Source organism: Lynx canadensis, chromosome B3 (genome assembly GCF_007474595.2).
Source record: "Lynx canadensis isolate LIC74 chromosome B3, mLynCan4.pri.v2, whole genome shotgun sequence".
Lineage (NCBI taxonomy): Eukaryota > Metazoa > Chordata > Mammalia > Carnivora > Felidae > Lynx > Lynx canadensis.
This window is the reverse complement of record NC_044308.2, coordinates 144,521,683-144,536,844: the sequence shown is the minus strand read 5'-3', so window position 1 is coordinate 144,536,844 and position 15,162 is coordinate 144,521,683. Positions and strand designations below refer to the sequence as shown.

Sequence of the window (15,162 nt, the reverse complement as noted above, 5' to 3'; positions counted from 1 at the left end):
GGCCCCGGGACCCAACACAGCAGTAGCACGGCTCGTCAGGGTCTTGACACGGCCCCGGCCGGCGGCCCGCCCTCCGCGGACACCTGACCGCTCGCCCTGTCGTCCCAGGGGTGCAGGAGAAGCTGGGCGTGATGAACAAAGGAGTGGTGTACGCCCTGTGGGGCTACGAGGCCCAGAACAGCGACGAGCTGTCCTTCCACGAGGGGGATGCCATCACCATCCTGAGGCGCAAGGACGAGAGTGAAACCGAGTGGTGGTGGGCTCGCCTTGGGGACCGGGAGGGCTACGTGCCCAAAAACCTGCTGGGGGTAAGCACCGTGAGCCCGCTCGTCCGGGGTCGGCCACCCGTGCCGTCACTCCTGCAGTCCTGTCCCCTCCGCCCAGCCGTGAACCGCAGGGCGCCGGGCTTTGTGCGGGGTCGCACCCTGCAGGGCGAGCACGGCGGGTGACTGCCCTCGTCCACTCTCTGCGCCACCCTCGTAACGGGCAAGTCGGCGGAGTTGGCACGGGGATCCGGCAGGCCCCACACTCACACGGTGGGAGCAGCGGGGGTGCCGGCGGAGGAGCCCCTAGCCGCCTGATGCAGGAGCTCGGGCAGGCAGCCAGCCACCGCCGTCCGCAGCCCAGAAACGGCCCGGGGTGGGGAGCCCACACGTTCCCTCCGTTGCGTTTGTAACTGCACCAGACCTTAGAGCAGGTGCCGCTGTGCTCCCCCCGCGTGCCTCGAGGGAGCTGGGGGCTTATGGCCACCGGCGCGGATTCGAGGCGGTGCCAGGTGCTGCGAGAGAGGTTCTCCGGGGTTGGGGGGCGCGGCTCGTAGGGGGAGTCGGGGTCTCGGCAGGCGCGTGGCAGCCGAGCGGCGGCCGTCCGGGCACCACCGGGTGCCCCTTCCTGCTCGGCGTGCCGTGCCCTCGTCCTAACTGTTTCCGTCGCTTCGCAGTTGTATCCACGGATCAAACCCCGACAGCGAACGCTAGCCTGAGCTTCCGTCCGGAGCGCCGCCCGCGCTTGCCCGCCGCGAGGAGCCGCCGGGGAGACCGCCCTGCCGTTTCTGCCGGAGCTGCAGCTAGACGTGTTTATAATGGTGCTCACTTGCGCAGACAGCATCCACAATGTGAAATCCCTGCAGTTTCTCGGTGAGGCCCTTTCTTCAGTTTGCCCGTAACTGGGAGAGGTACTTTTGCCTCCAGGAAGATTGAATTTTGCCAATTACTGTAAATCCAAATAAATATGCAGCTTTCTAAACAGCTGTCCCCGTTGCCAATAAGCAGCTCTATCATTTACCCCTGGTCGGTTGCCAGTGAAGACGAACCCTCTGACTTTGGCCCCAAGGCCTTCCTCTACGTCCCTCCACCCCAGCACTGAGAACGCACAGCTGCTGTGAGGTGTGCGCCCCCTGCTACCGGAAATCGCAGCCGCCCGCCATCCTCTCCACCCCGACCACACGCATCTCTTCCTTTCCTTACCGAGAGGGCCCCTGTGCGGAAGCTTCTGGCAGTGGTGGGGCGTGGTGCGTGTGTGCTGAGCATTGGCATAGGTCACCTACACATGGGCCGACGGCGGGCCGCGCTTCTGCGTCCCGGGCTCCAGAGCCCTTAATACCAAGTGACGAGCAGTCAGGAGCCTCAAGATAGCACTGTCCCCTCCTCTGCACGATTTGCAGCCCACGGGCCGGCAGCCTAAGGTCAGGGTGGGGCGGATGTGGGGGTGCCTGCATGTCGGGAGGGGCAGCTGGGGTGGGGGGCCCAGCCTCCCGGGTCTGGCCCGGCCACGATGCAATAACCTGTGCCCGGTCCAGACTTCAAGTAAGGCGCTTAAGTTTGAACTGTACGTACAGACTTTTATATACCAAAAGTATTTTTTGACTAGATCATTCGAAACTACCAGAATGATGGAAATGTTTTTTTTCTCTCATTAAAATCCAGGCCCTTAGGCTTTATTTTCCATGTATGAGTCCTGTGTATAATTCATGTATAAATGTGTAGCCAGGCACCTGTAAGCAGCGATTGTACACAGTGTGCTGATGAAAAGTGAGCGCCCGTGGGGCAGCCTCTGCTGCTGGAAGCCACCGCCGCAGAGGCCGTGTAAACGTGCACAATAAACCGCTGTCTCCCACCGGCGGCTGCGAGTCTTGTGTTTTGGACCCAGAGCGGAGCCGTGGCGCGAGAGCTCGGGTTTTCTGGACACAGTGAGGCGAGGGCCGATCCGTTAGTTTCAAAATAAGTTTTAATCATAAGCTTTATATACAAATTGTTGTACAATTATTTTAATAAAGGGAAATAGTAAGTGAAAATACAAAAAGCAAAGCTGGCTTCTCCCCCTCAGTGAAGTGTCAAAGGTTTGTTCGTAGCCCAGATTAGTGATGCGGTAAGTGGAGAGTCTATAAAATGGGTTCAGGGAGACTGTAAACCGACGCACTAGAAACCAGGATCCCAAACAGATCGGGCCCGACTTCCCACTGCCCAAATCATTACTCTGCAAGAGTGAACACCAAGGGGCCAGAACCTTCTAGCAAACCTGGGCACCCATAAAAACATGGTTGAAGTTACGCTAAAAATAGTTCAGCAGTAGTGAGTAGTGTAGCTGAGTCTCTCCCACCTCCAATTAAGTATCAACAGGATAGAGCACAAACTCTAAAGCACGAAGCTGTTCAGAGTGTTAACGGGCTGTGCATATCGCACTAGGATCTGTTTCTCCAAACGCTCGACTTGCGTTTCCCAGCACGTGTGGGGTTAGTTGCCTGTGTGTGCAGAGCTGGCTCCACGGTCCCCTGCTGACGGTCCGTCCCGCATGGAGTCACTGGTCCCTCGACTCGTAGAGAAGCTTGGTGGCCTATGACGTGACGAAAGAAGTGTGACCAGTCCCGTGCCCAGCTGCTACGGGCTCCCCCCACCCCCACCGGGCCGGCAGGGCTTCCTCTGGGAGAGGTGGGCCGGACCTAAAGAAGGGCCCCGCCTCCCGAGCCCTGCCCGCCGCAGCCCACCAGGTACCTTGTGCATGGCCGCCAGCCACGCCGTCGACTGCCTCCTGCTGGCGTGTGCGTCCTCCCCGGCCGTCAGCTTCAGCTGCGTCAGGCCCTCCGCCCCCGGTGCTGCAAACCGCAGGGACATGCCTGTGGCCCGTGCGTTGCCTCCTGGAGAAGGGAGACGAGGTAAGGCCCGCGGGGACCCCAGGATCCCACGTGCCCTTGTGGTGGAGGCCAGGGTGCCTCCTTCCCACCCCTCGTGCTGGTGCGGGGGTCCCAGGGGCACCGGTGGACGTCTGGAAGATGACCCCAAATTCACAGGATGGGAAAGGAACCGAGTCGCCTGGCCCTCCAGGGCCCAGGAAAAACCACATCACTGAGCCGAGAGAAAACCCACAGTGCCACCCGGTCCCACGTGGGGACTCCTGTGGTCAGGAAACCCAGCCAGGGCTGGCTCCACGCCAGTACTGATCCCGCTGGCCGTCACTCCCGCCTCAGAGCCATCCTGCTGCTGAGAGCTCGCGTACAGGCTGAGGGACCAGTGGGGACCAGCACCAGAGAGGTGCTGACACCTACCCTGCCGTGTGAGCCCCTGCAGAGATGCAGTGAGGGGACCGGCCTCTGCAGGCCGCACCCGGCTGTTGCCACAACCAGCCGCTCAAGGACGGGTGGCTCTCACGGCCTTGACCACAGAACGGTCCCGTGGGGACCAAGCGTCACCGTGAAACCCGTCTACAGCTTTTCTCCTCCGCTTCAACATGCAAACTCCATTTCTGAGCAGGACTCCACCTTGTGGAAGATTCCTTCTAGCAGACGCTGATCTCTGAGTCAAAACCAAGGGCCCACCTCTCCCCTGGGGTCCATGGACTGCAGATGACCCCCGCGGACAATTAGAGGCCTGACCATCCATGCGTGTGGACAGGCTGGTTCCTGATGGGACCCCTTGAGGTGAGTGCCCCCACTGGCAGACCACGGCTCTGCCCACCCCCTGCTTCTCTAAGTAAGGGTTAATCGGCACAGCCACGGCCACGTTCCTGTGTCATCTCTAGTTGCTTCTGCACTTTGCAAGGATCCAGGCAGCCGGCAAAGCTAAGAACACGCACCACCTGGCTCTCCACAGGCCGGCAGGCAGCTCCTTCGGCCACCGTCACCTCAGGCAATTGTGCCACCTGCCCCCGCCAGCCCCAGGGAAGACAAGGTTCTACGGTTTTAAAGGTTCTGGAAAACTTCTGGCACAGCGGGGTTCACTGCACCCCCAGAGTTTCCAGAAGGGGGCGTGTGGCGCCAGAAGCCCCCGGGCCCTGCCCAGGGAGACCATGCACCAGGCCAGCTGGGATGTGGCCTTCTCCCTGGCCCAGGAGGGGCCGGGATGAGGTGGCCTTCCTAGCGGGAGGCAGGCACAGGAACACCCCCGCTGACCCCCAGCTTCTCTGGGCCCTGCCCTCCGTACCCGGGGGTCTTCGACGCCCACCCTGCCACCGGCAAGCAGCCTGGAATCCCTGAGCACACCGTGCGGAGGGCACAGAGGCGGCGGAGCGCTGGCCTGGCCCTGTGACCTCGGCATCGGCATCCAGGAGCTCAGGCCGAAGTGCGGAGCTGGCTGGGAAGGGGCGGGAGGGCGCCGGCCGTGCCCCGCTGCCCCTGCGCTCGGCGGGCTTAGGGCCGGTAGATGCAACCCTAAACCCCCTTAGGGCTGAGAAACCCAGCAAACCAAATCCATCTCTACCCCCGATGTTTCCATTCATGCTTTATATACCCGCGTCTCGGGCCCAACCCCCTTTCAAATCGACCAACAGAAGTGACTGTGCATTTCCGAGGCGTGGCCTGGGCTGGACTGCCCGGTGGCAGCAGCAGGGCCGGAGGAGGGTAGCAGGTGGCTGACCTTCAGAGGCGGGCTGGCTCCCCAGGAGGCTGGTGTAAGTGTGAGTGTCTTTTTCTACATCAAGAAGGCGGGCAGGCAGGAGAGGAGAACAACCAAGAGCCAATCAGAAAACAGAAAGCAAGAAGGATTAAGTCACGTGGGTTTTTGTCAGCACGGAATGCAAACTCTCTTCCCGTGGAAAAACAGCCAGAAGCGTAGAAGTTAAGGTGGAAAGATCCAGAATGGGCTGAACGTTCTGGAAGCTCACCAAGGAAATGGAAAGGAATCTCGTCCCCACGGGTGCCTGACAGGAGCAGGAAGTGCCAGTTCCCAATCAGCCACCACGCCACACCCTTCTGAGCACACGGATGACGCCGCTGCACTGGGAACGTCATCCTTGGTTTGAGGCCAACGATAAATGGTACCGAAGAGCTTGTATGTGACACGCTCAGGCAGATTCTCCTGAATTCGCTATCTTACACGTTAAGCCCCATTCACCTGGCAAGTTCCTAAAACCATGTACTAAATCCAAGCCCCTAGAGGACGACGGGCTGGCTCCTCAGAGACCCTGCCGATAGACTCCGTCCTCGAGGCCCCCGTGTCATCCCCAAAGTCGCCCGCGCCGGCACCAGACTTCCTGCCGCACTCACCTCCGGGCGGAAAGCCTTCCGTGAGGATCTGCACAGTCGAAATGTGCGCAATGTCAATCTCGTGGCGGCTGTCCCCATCCAGAAGCAAGTACCTAGGAAAAAGGGTGTCCGCACCACATTACCCCGGGGCCGATGTGACAAGGCTGTCCGTGCCCAGCAGCCTCTGCCTCTCACCTCTGGTTGTTGGAGAGACGACAAACCATGGTTTCTGGCTTCTCAGAGTTTCCAAAAGTTACGAGAAAAGTAGCTCCTTAGGATACAAAAACAAACGTGAGAACACAACGAGCCCCTCCACCCCTCACCGCCCCCCGGCCCGGCAAGGCCAGCTCCCGGGGAGGCGCGCACACGGGACGAGATGAGACCAAGTGAGTCAACGGCGGTGGCTGTGCCCGCAGGTCCCCGAGGTGAGGCGGCAAGGCCATGACGGAGGAGATGCTGCAGTTTTGTAAAGCACAGGGCGCTGCTATCGGGAGAGGTTCTGCGCACCCTCCATGCTGCCGGCAACGTCCCATCCTTCCCCACAAGGCACCCACACGCTCCCGGGGGAGCCAGGGCGGCACCGGAACGGGACAGAAGGTGCACAGAACCGGCCCGGAAGGATCGTGGGACAGGTGGCAGAAGGGAGAAACACGGGGGGGGGGGGGGGGGTCGGCCTTCAGAGGCTCCTGGGGAGGGAGATCCACAGTCCGTGGAGCACCTCCTCTGATGCCACCCACGTCACAGGGCCCCGTGTCCGCACATGCTCCACCCTGGCCCAGGGCCCCACACCCGATGGCCGTCCCAAGCCCTGCGGAGTCAGGCTGCCACTTTAGGCCGTATTCCTGTTTCCGTAGAGCAGAGGCGGCTCGATCCTTCCATGGGAAGCTGGGGGCGGGGGGGGGGGGTGGGAGGACAGCACTCTTCCAGGTCGCCCGCCAGACGGACACCCAGGACCCGGCGACGACCCGAGCTTACCACTCAGAAGCACCTTGAGCTGCTTGTCGTAGAACTCCGCCTCCTTGTGCGACACCAGGGCGCACTCGGCGCACTGCCGCACAGGGTCCACAAAACACATGCGCCGCAGCGGCACCTTCTGGCCACAACACTTGTCACAGAAGCACTTCCCACACCGGCGACAGTGGTGCTGCGGGCGCAGGGGTGGTGCTGAGGGGACAGAGGACTGCCCCCCGCGCCCCCCCCCCCTCGGGACCACCCGTCTACACACGCGGCCCCGTGCTGGTCTTCGCCACTGGAAGGAGGAGCTGCCAAGGGCGCCGCGCACACGGCAGGGCGCCCTGCGTCCCGCAGCCCACCTGCCAGGACGCCCCACCTCTTCAGAGGACGACACCCCTTTGAGGGCAAGACCCGCGGGTGTGGCGGCGCCCAGCTGGTGGCATGGGTCACCGTCTGCTGTTCTCAGGCAGCCCCCAGGACACTCAGGTGCGTCGGCCGCCCCCCAAGGGGCTCAATGCCGGCCTGGCCCCCCACCCGACGGCCTCAGCTCACCTTTCTGGTCAGGAAGTCAAACTTCGCGTCACACTGCATGCACCTCGGGCACTAGGAGGGAAGGAGCGTCAGGACCCAGCTCGGGGTGCTGCCGGGAGAGCCGCCCTCCCGCCCCGCGGCTGGGGGGGTGACGCGTCGCAGGCACAGGTGGGCTCCGGGTCCCACAGGCCAGGGACAGGGCATGAGCTCGGGGGGCATCTCGGGGACGCCGGGGGCAGCGGTCAGAGCCCGAACGGCCACGCTAGGGCAGCCACCTAAGGACCCCCAGTTCTGGTGCCGGAACCACGGGTCGGTGTCCCGGAAGGACCACGTGATTCCACGGCTGGAACTAACGGGAAGCGGCCCCGACATGCGAGCATCGCTTTCTAGGTGAAGTAGGTGACGTGGCGGCCGAGCAGGGGGGGAGGCCCCCACGAGGGACGCCTCGAGTCCCTCAGTGACACGGCCACACGTGCATCGGGACGAGGCTGAAGCGGGATGTGGATGGTGCGGGTCGGATATGGATTAAAGGCGGTCACCGCCAGGCCCCGGAAATGCCCCCAAATGCTCCTGGGAGTAAGGGAAACAGAGGGAACCGGCAGCTGGGCTCCGGGGGACAGGTGTCCAGGCCCCGCAGCGCCCGGGAGGGCAGGGACCACGGCGCTGCGCTGCGGGGGAGGCCTCCCTCACCCCAGCGCGCAGGGAACAGACTGAGTGCAGCGGCCGTGTGACCGGCACTGAAGACAAGGGACTCCAAATGGCCACATCGTCACCAAAGGGACGAGCTCGGGTTTCTTCTCTAACACAAGCCAAGAGTCGCTCCAGACCTGCCGCGACGGGCCATCCTGCCGCTGACGACGCTCAGCTTCCCCCCCGCCCGGAGGAGGGCTTCTGATCACAGGACAGCCAGACTGCACGTGACCCGGGGCAAACCCGTCAGTCCTGCCCAGCTGGGGCCGTCCCCCAGTGTCCTTCCCTCGTCCCCACCCACCACCTTCTCTCCGCTCAGCCAGGGGCACGCTCGTCCCGCAGGGCAGCAGGGGCAAGCACCAGCCCACGCCTCCCGCCGGGTGACCTCTCCCCTGGCTCTGTGTGTCCCCTGTGGGCCTCGGCCTCCTCCAGGCAGCCGTAGGCTGGCGCACGCGAGTCGGGCAAGCGAGTAGCTCTGGAGGGATGCGAGACAGAGCCAGGTGCCCGTGATCCAGAGCAGAGGCCAGGGGTGCTGGGACCCCGCAATGCTCCTGGAAGGGACCTCGGACCCACAGCCACGCTGGGCCTTGGCACGTGTCCTCCCACGGCGGGCACCCTTTTCAGACACCACCCCGCAGCCAGACGGGCTCCATCTGGCCGCTGCCCCTGCACTGGGAGCGGGGTCTAAGCTTTTCGAGATCGTGTGACTAACACTTTCTTGTTACCCCGTCGCTCCTAAGCTGCTTTCTGGACTTGGATACAGGGCTTGGCCCACCTTGGCCTTCCAGAATCATCTACAGAATCCCCACCGGCTTTGAGTGTGAGTAGGATACTCACTGCCCTGCCGCTGCCTCTCCCTTTTGTGAGTTCTGGAACTCGGGCCTTGGAAGCGTGGCAGGGCCCCAGCCTCTGTATGACCCCCGCAGGGCCAGCCACAGAATCCACTGGAAAAAACCAACAGCGAGGGTGTGACTGGTGAGGCCCAGCAGCCCGGAAAGCCCGCCTCACTCCGCGGGAAGGCTCTAGCGCCTCCTGGGGTCTCCGGTGGCGGCCCCTCTCTTGCTCCCTCTCCAGCAACGCTAACAGAGACGGTCTCACGCTTACTGTAGGGCTTGTGTGTTTGGGTACGTTGAAAGACCAATTTTCATCTTATTTTGTTTTTATTTGAGAGAGAGGGGCAGGGAGGGGGAGAGAATCTCCAGCAGGCTCCACCCTCAGCACAGAGCCCGACGCAGGGCTCAGTCCCACGACCCCGAGATCGTGACCTGAGCCCAAATCCAGAGTCGGACGCTCAACCGGCTGAGCCACCCAGGCGCCCCAAGACCAACCTGTAAATGTAAGGCGACAGCCAGGACGTAAAATGTGCTTGACAACGTAAGCGACACAGGATTTTATTGCTGTAAATAAGCAATGAAGTGATTCAGAAAACGGGCAGATCTTCAAGACAAGGTAACTTTCTGATGACGTAACAGAAGAGAGCCTTCTAAAATTCTCAACAGAGCAATTTAACATGAAGAGAATGGGAAGAAAAAAAAAAAGGCAGAGACGAGAGTAAAAATACGGCCAAAGAACTGCTATGGTGTCTGACGAACGAACTGCACCAGGAGGGAACAGAAACCACACGCGCCAGCCGGGTGACAGCAGCCGCGGGCCTGGAACCAGGGCGAGGGCGGCCACAGCCCAGACACGGGCGGCCAGCCCCCCTCACCCGCCCTACCGAGCCTGAGACCCGCCCCCCCCCCCCAGCACCACCGCAGGGCGGGAGGGGCGGGACCAGCAGGGAGGACGAGTGGGGGCAGGGCCCACCAGGAGGGTCCTGCACAAGCGGCGCGCACACCCACCGGTCGGCCCGGTCGGCCGCGTGAGCCTCTGGCCAGATGACAGATGCCTCCGCTAGGGTCGCTGGGGGAGGCTCCAGCCTCTGGGGGGGGGGGCCCACGCTCACCCCGCAGGCAGGCCTGGCTGACAGCGGGGCGGGAAGCTGGTGGCAAGGAGGCACCACGGAGGAGGGCGACTGGGGCAGGGGCACGGGGAGCGCTCCTCGTGAACTTTCCAGCTCCGCACGGCGCACACACCCCCCTGGCCCCCGACTCCGTGCTGGTTCGGAGGGGGGAGCCCACGGGGGACCCGCGCCCGCGGATGTGGAAGTTGAGACGAGGGGGAGGCAGGTGCCACGAGGTCAGCTTCCTGGTGGACGCGCGCGGGGTGGAGCGCGAGAAGAGGCCGAGCCCGGGTCACAGAAGGGCCTCGGGGAGCAGAGAGCGGTCTGCCACCGGACCCTCCGCAAGGAGCCCCCAGAGGTGCCCCGGGCAGCTGCAGGACCAGCACTGGCCCCGAGGGGCTCCTCTCAAAGTCTAAATAGTTGGAAGAGGGGGGCCTGGATGGCTCAGGTGGCTGAGCGTCTGACTCTGGACTTTGGCCCAAGTCGTATCAAGGGTGCGTGAGCCTGCTTGGGACAATTTCTCCTCTCTCTGCCCCTTCCCCGCACACGCTCTCGCTCTCTCTCAAAAACAATTTTTTTTTTGGTGGAAAACAGAATTTAGAGAGTTTAAAAGAATGTCAAAAACAAAGCTACTCGGGGGGCGCCTGGGTGGCGCAGTCGGTTAAGTGCCCGACTTCAGCCAGGTCACGATCTCGCGGTCTGTGAGTTCGAGCCCCGCGTCAGGCTCTGGGCTGATGGCTCGGAGCCTGGAGCCTGTTTCCGATTCTGTGTCTCCCTCTCTCTCTGCCCCTCCCCCGTTCATGCTCTGTCTCTCTCTGTCCCAGAAATAAATAAACGTTGAAAAAAAAAAAATTTAAAAAAAAAAAAAAAAAACAAAGCTACTCGGGGCGCCTGGGTGGCGCAGTCGGTTAAGCGTCCGACTTCGGCTCAGGTCACGATCTCGCGGTCCGTGAGTTCGAGCCCCGCGTCAGGCTCTGGGCTGATGGCTCAGAGCCTGGAGCCTGTTTCCAATTCTGTGTCTCCCTCTCTCTCTGCCCCTCCCCCGTTCATGCTCTGCCTCTCTCTGTCCCAAAAATAAATAAACGTTGAAAAAAAAAAAACAAAAAAAACAAAGCTACTGTAACAAAAGAGCTTGGGGACACCTGCCCGTCCTCCCTGGGGGCCCACCCGCTCCCACAGCGCCCCCCTGCTGGCTGGAGCCAGGCCCTCGACACTCCCTGTCTTAGGTTTCTCAGACACAAACAAATCCGGAAAATAAGTTTTCACGATATATGCACAGGGGACGCCTGGGTGGCTCAGACGGTTAAGTGCTGCCTTCGGCTCAGGTCCTCATCTTGTAGTGTGTGAGTTCGAGCAAGATCAGCGCAGATCCTTCAGATCCTGTCTCCCTCCCCCTGCCCCTCCCACCAGCTCCGAAAAAAAAGAAACAAAAAAATATTTTTAAACAAATAAAAAAACCCAATATATGTATTAATGTATCTTTATTGAAAGACAATCCTTTCTAAAGAATAAGAGAATTACTCCTAAAATATTAAATGACTCATCTCAAAGATTTAACTCCGTCATGAGTGAGGGAACCAGCAAACTGTTAAAAAACCAGCTCAAAAGAGACAGGAGGTCCTGGGGAGGGGACGAATGTGACAGTGGATGCGAAACAGCTGGCATCGCAGGACACATGTGTTCCTCTTGGGACAGGGCCCGCCTGTGTCTCCCCACCCAGACCCCCATCACCGGGGGCTCTGAGCCAGCGGCGGACGCAGCGCCCCAGACACGAGCCCGCCCCGGGAGCAAGTGCTGGGCCTGCCCGGCCCCCCCCCAACATCAGAGGCTTCTACGCAGCCACAGGGCCCAGCACCCCCATGCGCTAGGTGGTGTGCCCCCCGCCTCGCGGTCCCCGAGGCGGGTGAAAGCCCCCGCCTGTCCTGTGCCTGGCAAGTGTCTGCAGAGGACCCCCTGGCCGTGTGACCTCGATGACTCACAGTTGCCCCCGACCACCTGTGACAAGGCTGCACATGGACCCCAAATCCCCATTCCTCACCCCATTCTCGACCGGCTGCCCTGTCTGTCCAGACTCGTCGGTCGGAACAAATGCCCGTTCACCTCGCTTGCTCAAACCTGAGTCAAGCTTCCCTCCTTCCTTCAGGCCCACAGATGAAATCCCACCCTCAACCCGTGTGCGACAGGCTGACCTGGGGTGCCGCAACCCCCGATCGCAGGTCACAGGTCACACGATCCGCGCCCCCTCGCTGAGTGGACGCCTCCCCTTCCCACCTGCTCTCGTCCATTTGGGTCCTGGGTCCCTCCCCGCACAGAGCAAGCCCTTGCCAGGCCGGAGACACCGGCAGATCCCCCGGGTTCGGGGTCTCCCTTCGGCAGCAGCTCCTCCCCCTGCCTAGAACAGTCTCTCCCAACTTGGGGTTTGGTTTTGATCTGACACCCGTGCTCTCCTTCCCAATTCTGTGACCACAGAGTATCCACGTGTCAAAATGACGGCCCCGAGCTGCCGGCGTCGCTGGTTATACCCAGCGCGGAAGATGGAAGAAGGAGGGGTGCAAAACTACAGGGCTTTTACGGATGAAACAGTATCTCACGGCCTCGTGCCCAGAGAGCCCACCCCCAGGCTTCCTCCTCCCCGAAGCCACTAGGGAGCCACGGACTGTGCATCCTCGGGGACCAGCAACTGTTATTTCCGGGGCAGGAGGCCAGCTGGGAGGCTGGGAGCTATAGCTGGCTCAGGGCAGGCGCACGCACACACACGCACGCAAGCGCACACACACACACACACACCCCAAGTTGTCAACACTCTCAAGGGACGTCCCTGCAGGCCCACGCGACCAGCCTGGTGCAGGGTCAGGCACCTAGTAAGTACACAACAGACGTGGAACGGGCTGGCCTCAGAGTGACCCGATGGAAAGCGGGGCCGAGATGAGACACGAAGGACCATCCACAGATAGGTCAGCAACGCTAATTGGCAAACAACCAGAAGCGGGTGGAGGCTGAGGGTCTATGGGTCACCCTCCTGCCACGTTCTACCTACTTCCCTTCACCCACTCCAAACCACCCAGACCCACCTGCCTCTCACTACCGGTATCCCCAACACCGAGTCTCCCCCCTGCACACGAGGGTCCTGGTGTCCCACACGCACTGAACAGGCAGGGGGCAGCTGGGGGCCAGGCTAGTGGCAGGGGATCCGCCCCACCCCCTTCCCCCGGAGCTTCCAGAACCCCAGACTGTTTCTTTTCCTCCAGAACACTCGCCGTGCTAACCTCTGGCCTCTTGGACCAGGCCCCAGTAGGCTTCAAATCCGCTTCCTTTTCGCAGCTCACGGCGGTCCTCCCTCCCGTCCCTCCTCCCCCAGGCTCCCTGGAAGGCCTCCAGGGCTCCTCAGGTCACGAGTAAGAATTCCCACAAGCAGGGGGCAGGGGGGCTCCGAGGGGCACCTGCTACCCTTTCTTTCTAGGTGGAAAGGAGCGCCCCCCCCCCCCCAACAGAGAGACAGACTCAAATAGATCAGGCCAACTCTGCTCGCTTCCTGCTGTTCCACTCAGGCCCGAAAACACAGGCACTTTTCCAGGAAACACCCCTGGGCACGGAAGAGGGCACACGGAGCTATAGCTGTTACCCCAGTGTGCAGAGGTGGGGGCAGGGGAACCGTGCCTGGGTCCAGACACCCTTCTGGGACTCCTTGCAGACGCCCACCGAGTCCGGTGGGGCAAAGTTCCGCAGGGGGTCAATCGGGCAGAGTCTCTCCAGACTCCTGGGGGGGCGGGCGGCGCACTCCCCGACCACCCTCGATCTGGCCACAGATTAAGTGCCAGAGGTTCACGGCCTCCCTCCCCACTGCGGGAGTGCGCGGTTCCCTTCCGTGTGCACGACCTTTCACCCGCCCGTCCCCACGACGCTCCCTGCGATTCCCACTTCCCCAACCACAGTAACACGTGTCAGCCCCAGTAACCCAGGAAGGAACTCTGTGACACGGACACATTCAGGAGAAAGACACACATTCCTTTATCTCTGACTTTCCACAGCACGAACCGGGGAGCCCAAGTGGGGAAGGTACGCGCTGTCAGCTCAGAGACTACCAGCACCAAGGGTAAAGGCGCGCAAAATAAAGAGCACAAACAGGGCAACAGGGGAGGGGAGGGAAGGGCCCGGGGAGCACGCGACAGTGGGGAGGGCGGGGGCGGCGGCGGGCAGGGCAAGAGGGCGGGGAGGGCAGGAGGGCGCGGGCGGCGGCCGCTGGGCCTCTCCTCGCCGCCGCCCTGCCCCGCCGCCCCTCCCCAGCTCGGGCGGGCCTGCCTCGCCTCGGACACCTGATTTCACTCCGGTGCCGACAGCCTGCAGCCCGTAACTACCGTTCTGGGGGAGGAAGGCGTCTCAGGACGCAGGGGCGCTTGTCACTTAAAGCGACTCAACCATCACGGCGCGCTGACTTCTTTAGGACGGACGGATCTACAGGAACGCACGGAGTTCCTCCCCGTGGCCTCCCGGAGCTGAGAGCTGCTGGCTTATGGGATCGGGTCCAAACCCCCTGGCCTGCCACGCAAGGGCCTTCAGAAGGGGCCGCACCCACCCCGCCCACAGGGACAGCGCGGGGCCTCCCCACCCCTCACCCCTGCAAGCAGGTGCGGTGCCCGCCAGGACGCCCTCCTTACTGTCCACCTGCAACCTCCCACTCAAAGCCAGCCCTCCGCTCGCACCGCGCGGCACCCCCCAACCCGGAGCGCGCCGCCTTCTAAGGAGGCGGGGGGCCTCTCCACCCCCCACCACGGGGCAGGGGCAGCGACGGCGTCTCAGGGGCCCCAGCTGAGCAGCTCATCCAATGGAAGTGGAATTCCCACGTGACCTCGCAGGTGGGCCGAGACCCGGACAGAGCAGGAGGGGCGGTCCTTGCGGGACGCACCTGAGTGGGGAGTGGGCGAGCCTGGACGCCCCGAGAGGGAACCAGGCAGAGGGCACTGTGCCCAAGGCCCCGGGAGGGCTGGAGCGCGGTCACCGGGAACCCGGGGTACCGACGGCGGCCGTGGGGGGCCCCGGAAGGGCAGCGGGAGCCAGACGAAGCGCTTCGGGGGCCCGGGTCGGGGCACCAGGGAGGCACGGCGGGCCTGGGGCGCGGACCGGGTAGCCTTAGCCTCGGAAGGGGATCCTGGGCGCGGACGGGGGTCTCGGGCGAACAGGGCGCGGACGGGGGGCGGGAAGCCGGCGGGCGGTGGCGACCTACCTCCTTATCCGGGACCCACTGCGGCTCCTCCAGGCCGAAGGGGCTGCCAAAGGCGCGGTGCTCGGGCACCATGCGCAGGCCGCTGGGGGAGCGCACCAGCTTCTTGGCGTCGCGGCGCGCGGCCACCTCGGAGGACATGACGCCGCCACAGCGCTCGCCCGAGGCCCGGGCCCTCGCCCCGTCAGGAGCCCCGCCCGCGTGGATGACAACGGCCGCGTCCAATCGCCACGCCCGTCCGGGAGAGCGGGCCAATCGGTACCCGGGACCCGCCCCAACGCTGAGCTGTTCAATCCACGCAGTGGCACCTCCCCGGCCACTCCGCGGCCCGACACCAATCGGCAGTGAGGGCCCGCCCAGGCACGCCCCGCC

The 15,162-nt window shown here is 62.8% G+C and overlaps 2 protein-coding genes across 4 annotated transcripts in view; one reads left to right on the top strand and one right to left on the bottom strand.

Moving 5' to 3' along the window:
* PPP1R13B (protein phosphatase 1 regulatory subunit 13B) overlaps positions 1 to 2,115 on the top strand; it is a 94,939-nt gene extending 92,824 nt beyond the window's left edge. For both annotated transcript variants that reach the window (XM_030320089.1, XM_030320088.1), the window contains exons 16-17: positions 109 to 308; positions 941 to 2,115. In XM_030320089.1, coding sequence (XP_030175949.1) covers positions 109 to 308; positions 941 to 982 — 242 coding nt within the window. In that variant the 3' untranslated portion in view covers positions 983 to 2,115. The remainder of the gene's footprint in view (positions 1 to 108; positions 309 to 940) is intronic.
* A 93-nt stretch (positions 2,116 to 2,208) lies between these two features.
* ZFYVE21 (zinc finger FYVE-type containing 21) lies at positions 2,209 to 15,138 on the bottom strand. 2 transcript variants are annotated; one of them, XM_030320109.2, is made up of 8 exons: positions 14,794 to 15,138; positions 6,962 to 7,012; positions 6,431 to 6,599; positions 5,651 to 5,726; positions 5,477 to 5,568; positions 4,848 to 4,901; positions 2,991 to 3,133; positions 2,209 to 2,832 (listed from the first exon to the last, which is right to left on the bottom strand). In XM_030320109.2, the coding sequence occupies exons 1-8, from the start codon at positions 14,929 to 14,931 to the stop codon at positions 2,797 to 2,799; spliced, it is 759 nt and encodes a 252-aa protein (XP_030175969.1). In that variant the 5' UTR covers positions 14,932 to 15,138; the 3' UTR covers positions 2,209 to 2,796. The 2 variants fall into 2 exon arrangements, with proteins under 2 accessions (XP_030175969.1, XP_030175970.1); XM_030320110.2 differs by lacking the exon at positions 4,848 to 4,901 and having other exon boundaries at positions 14,794 to 15,116.
* Positions 15,139 to 15,162: the final 24 nt, after the last annotated feature.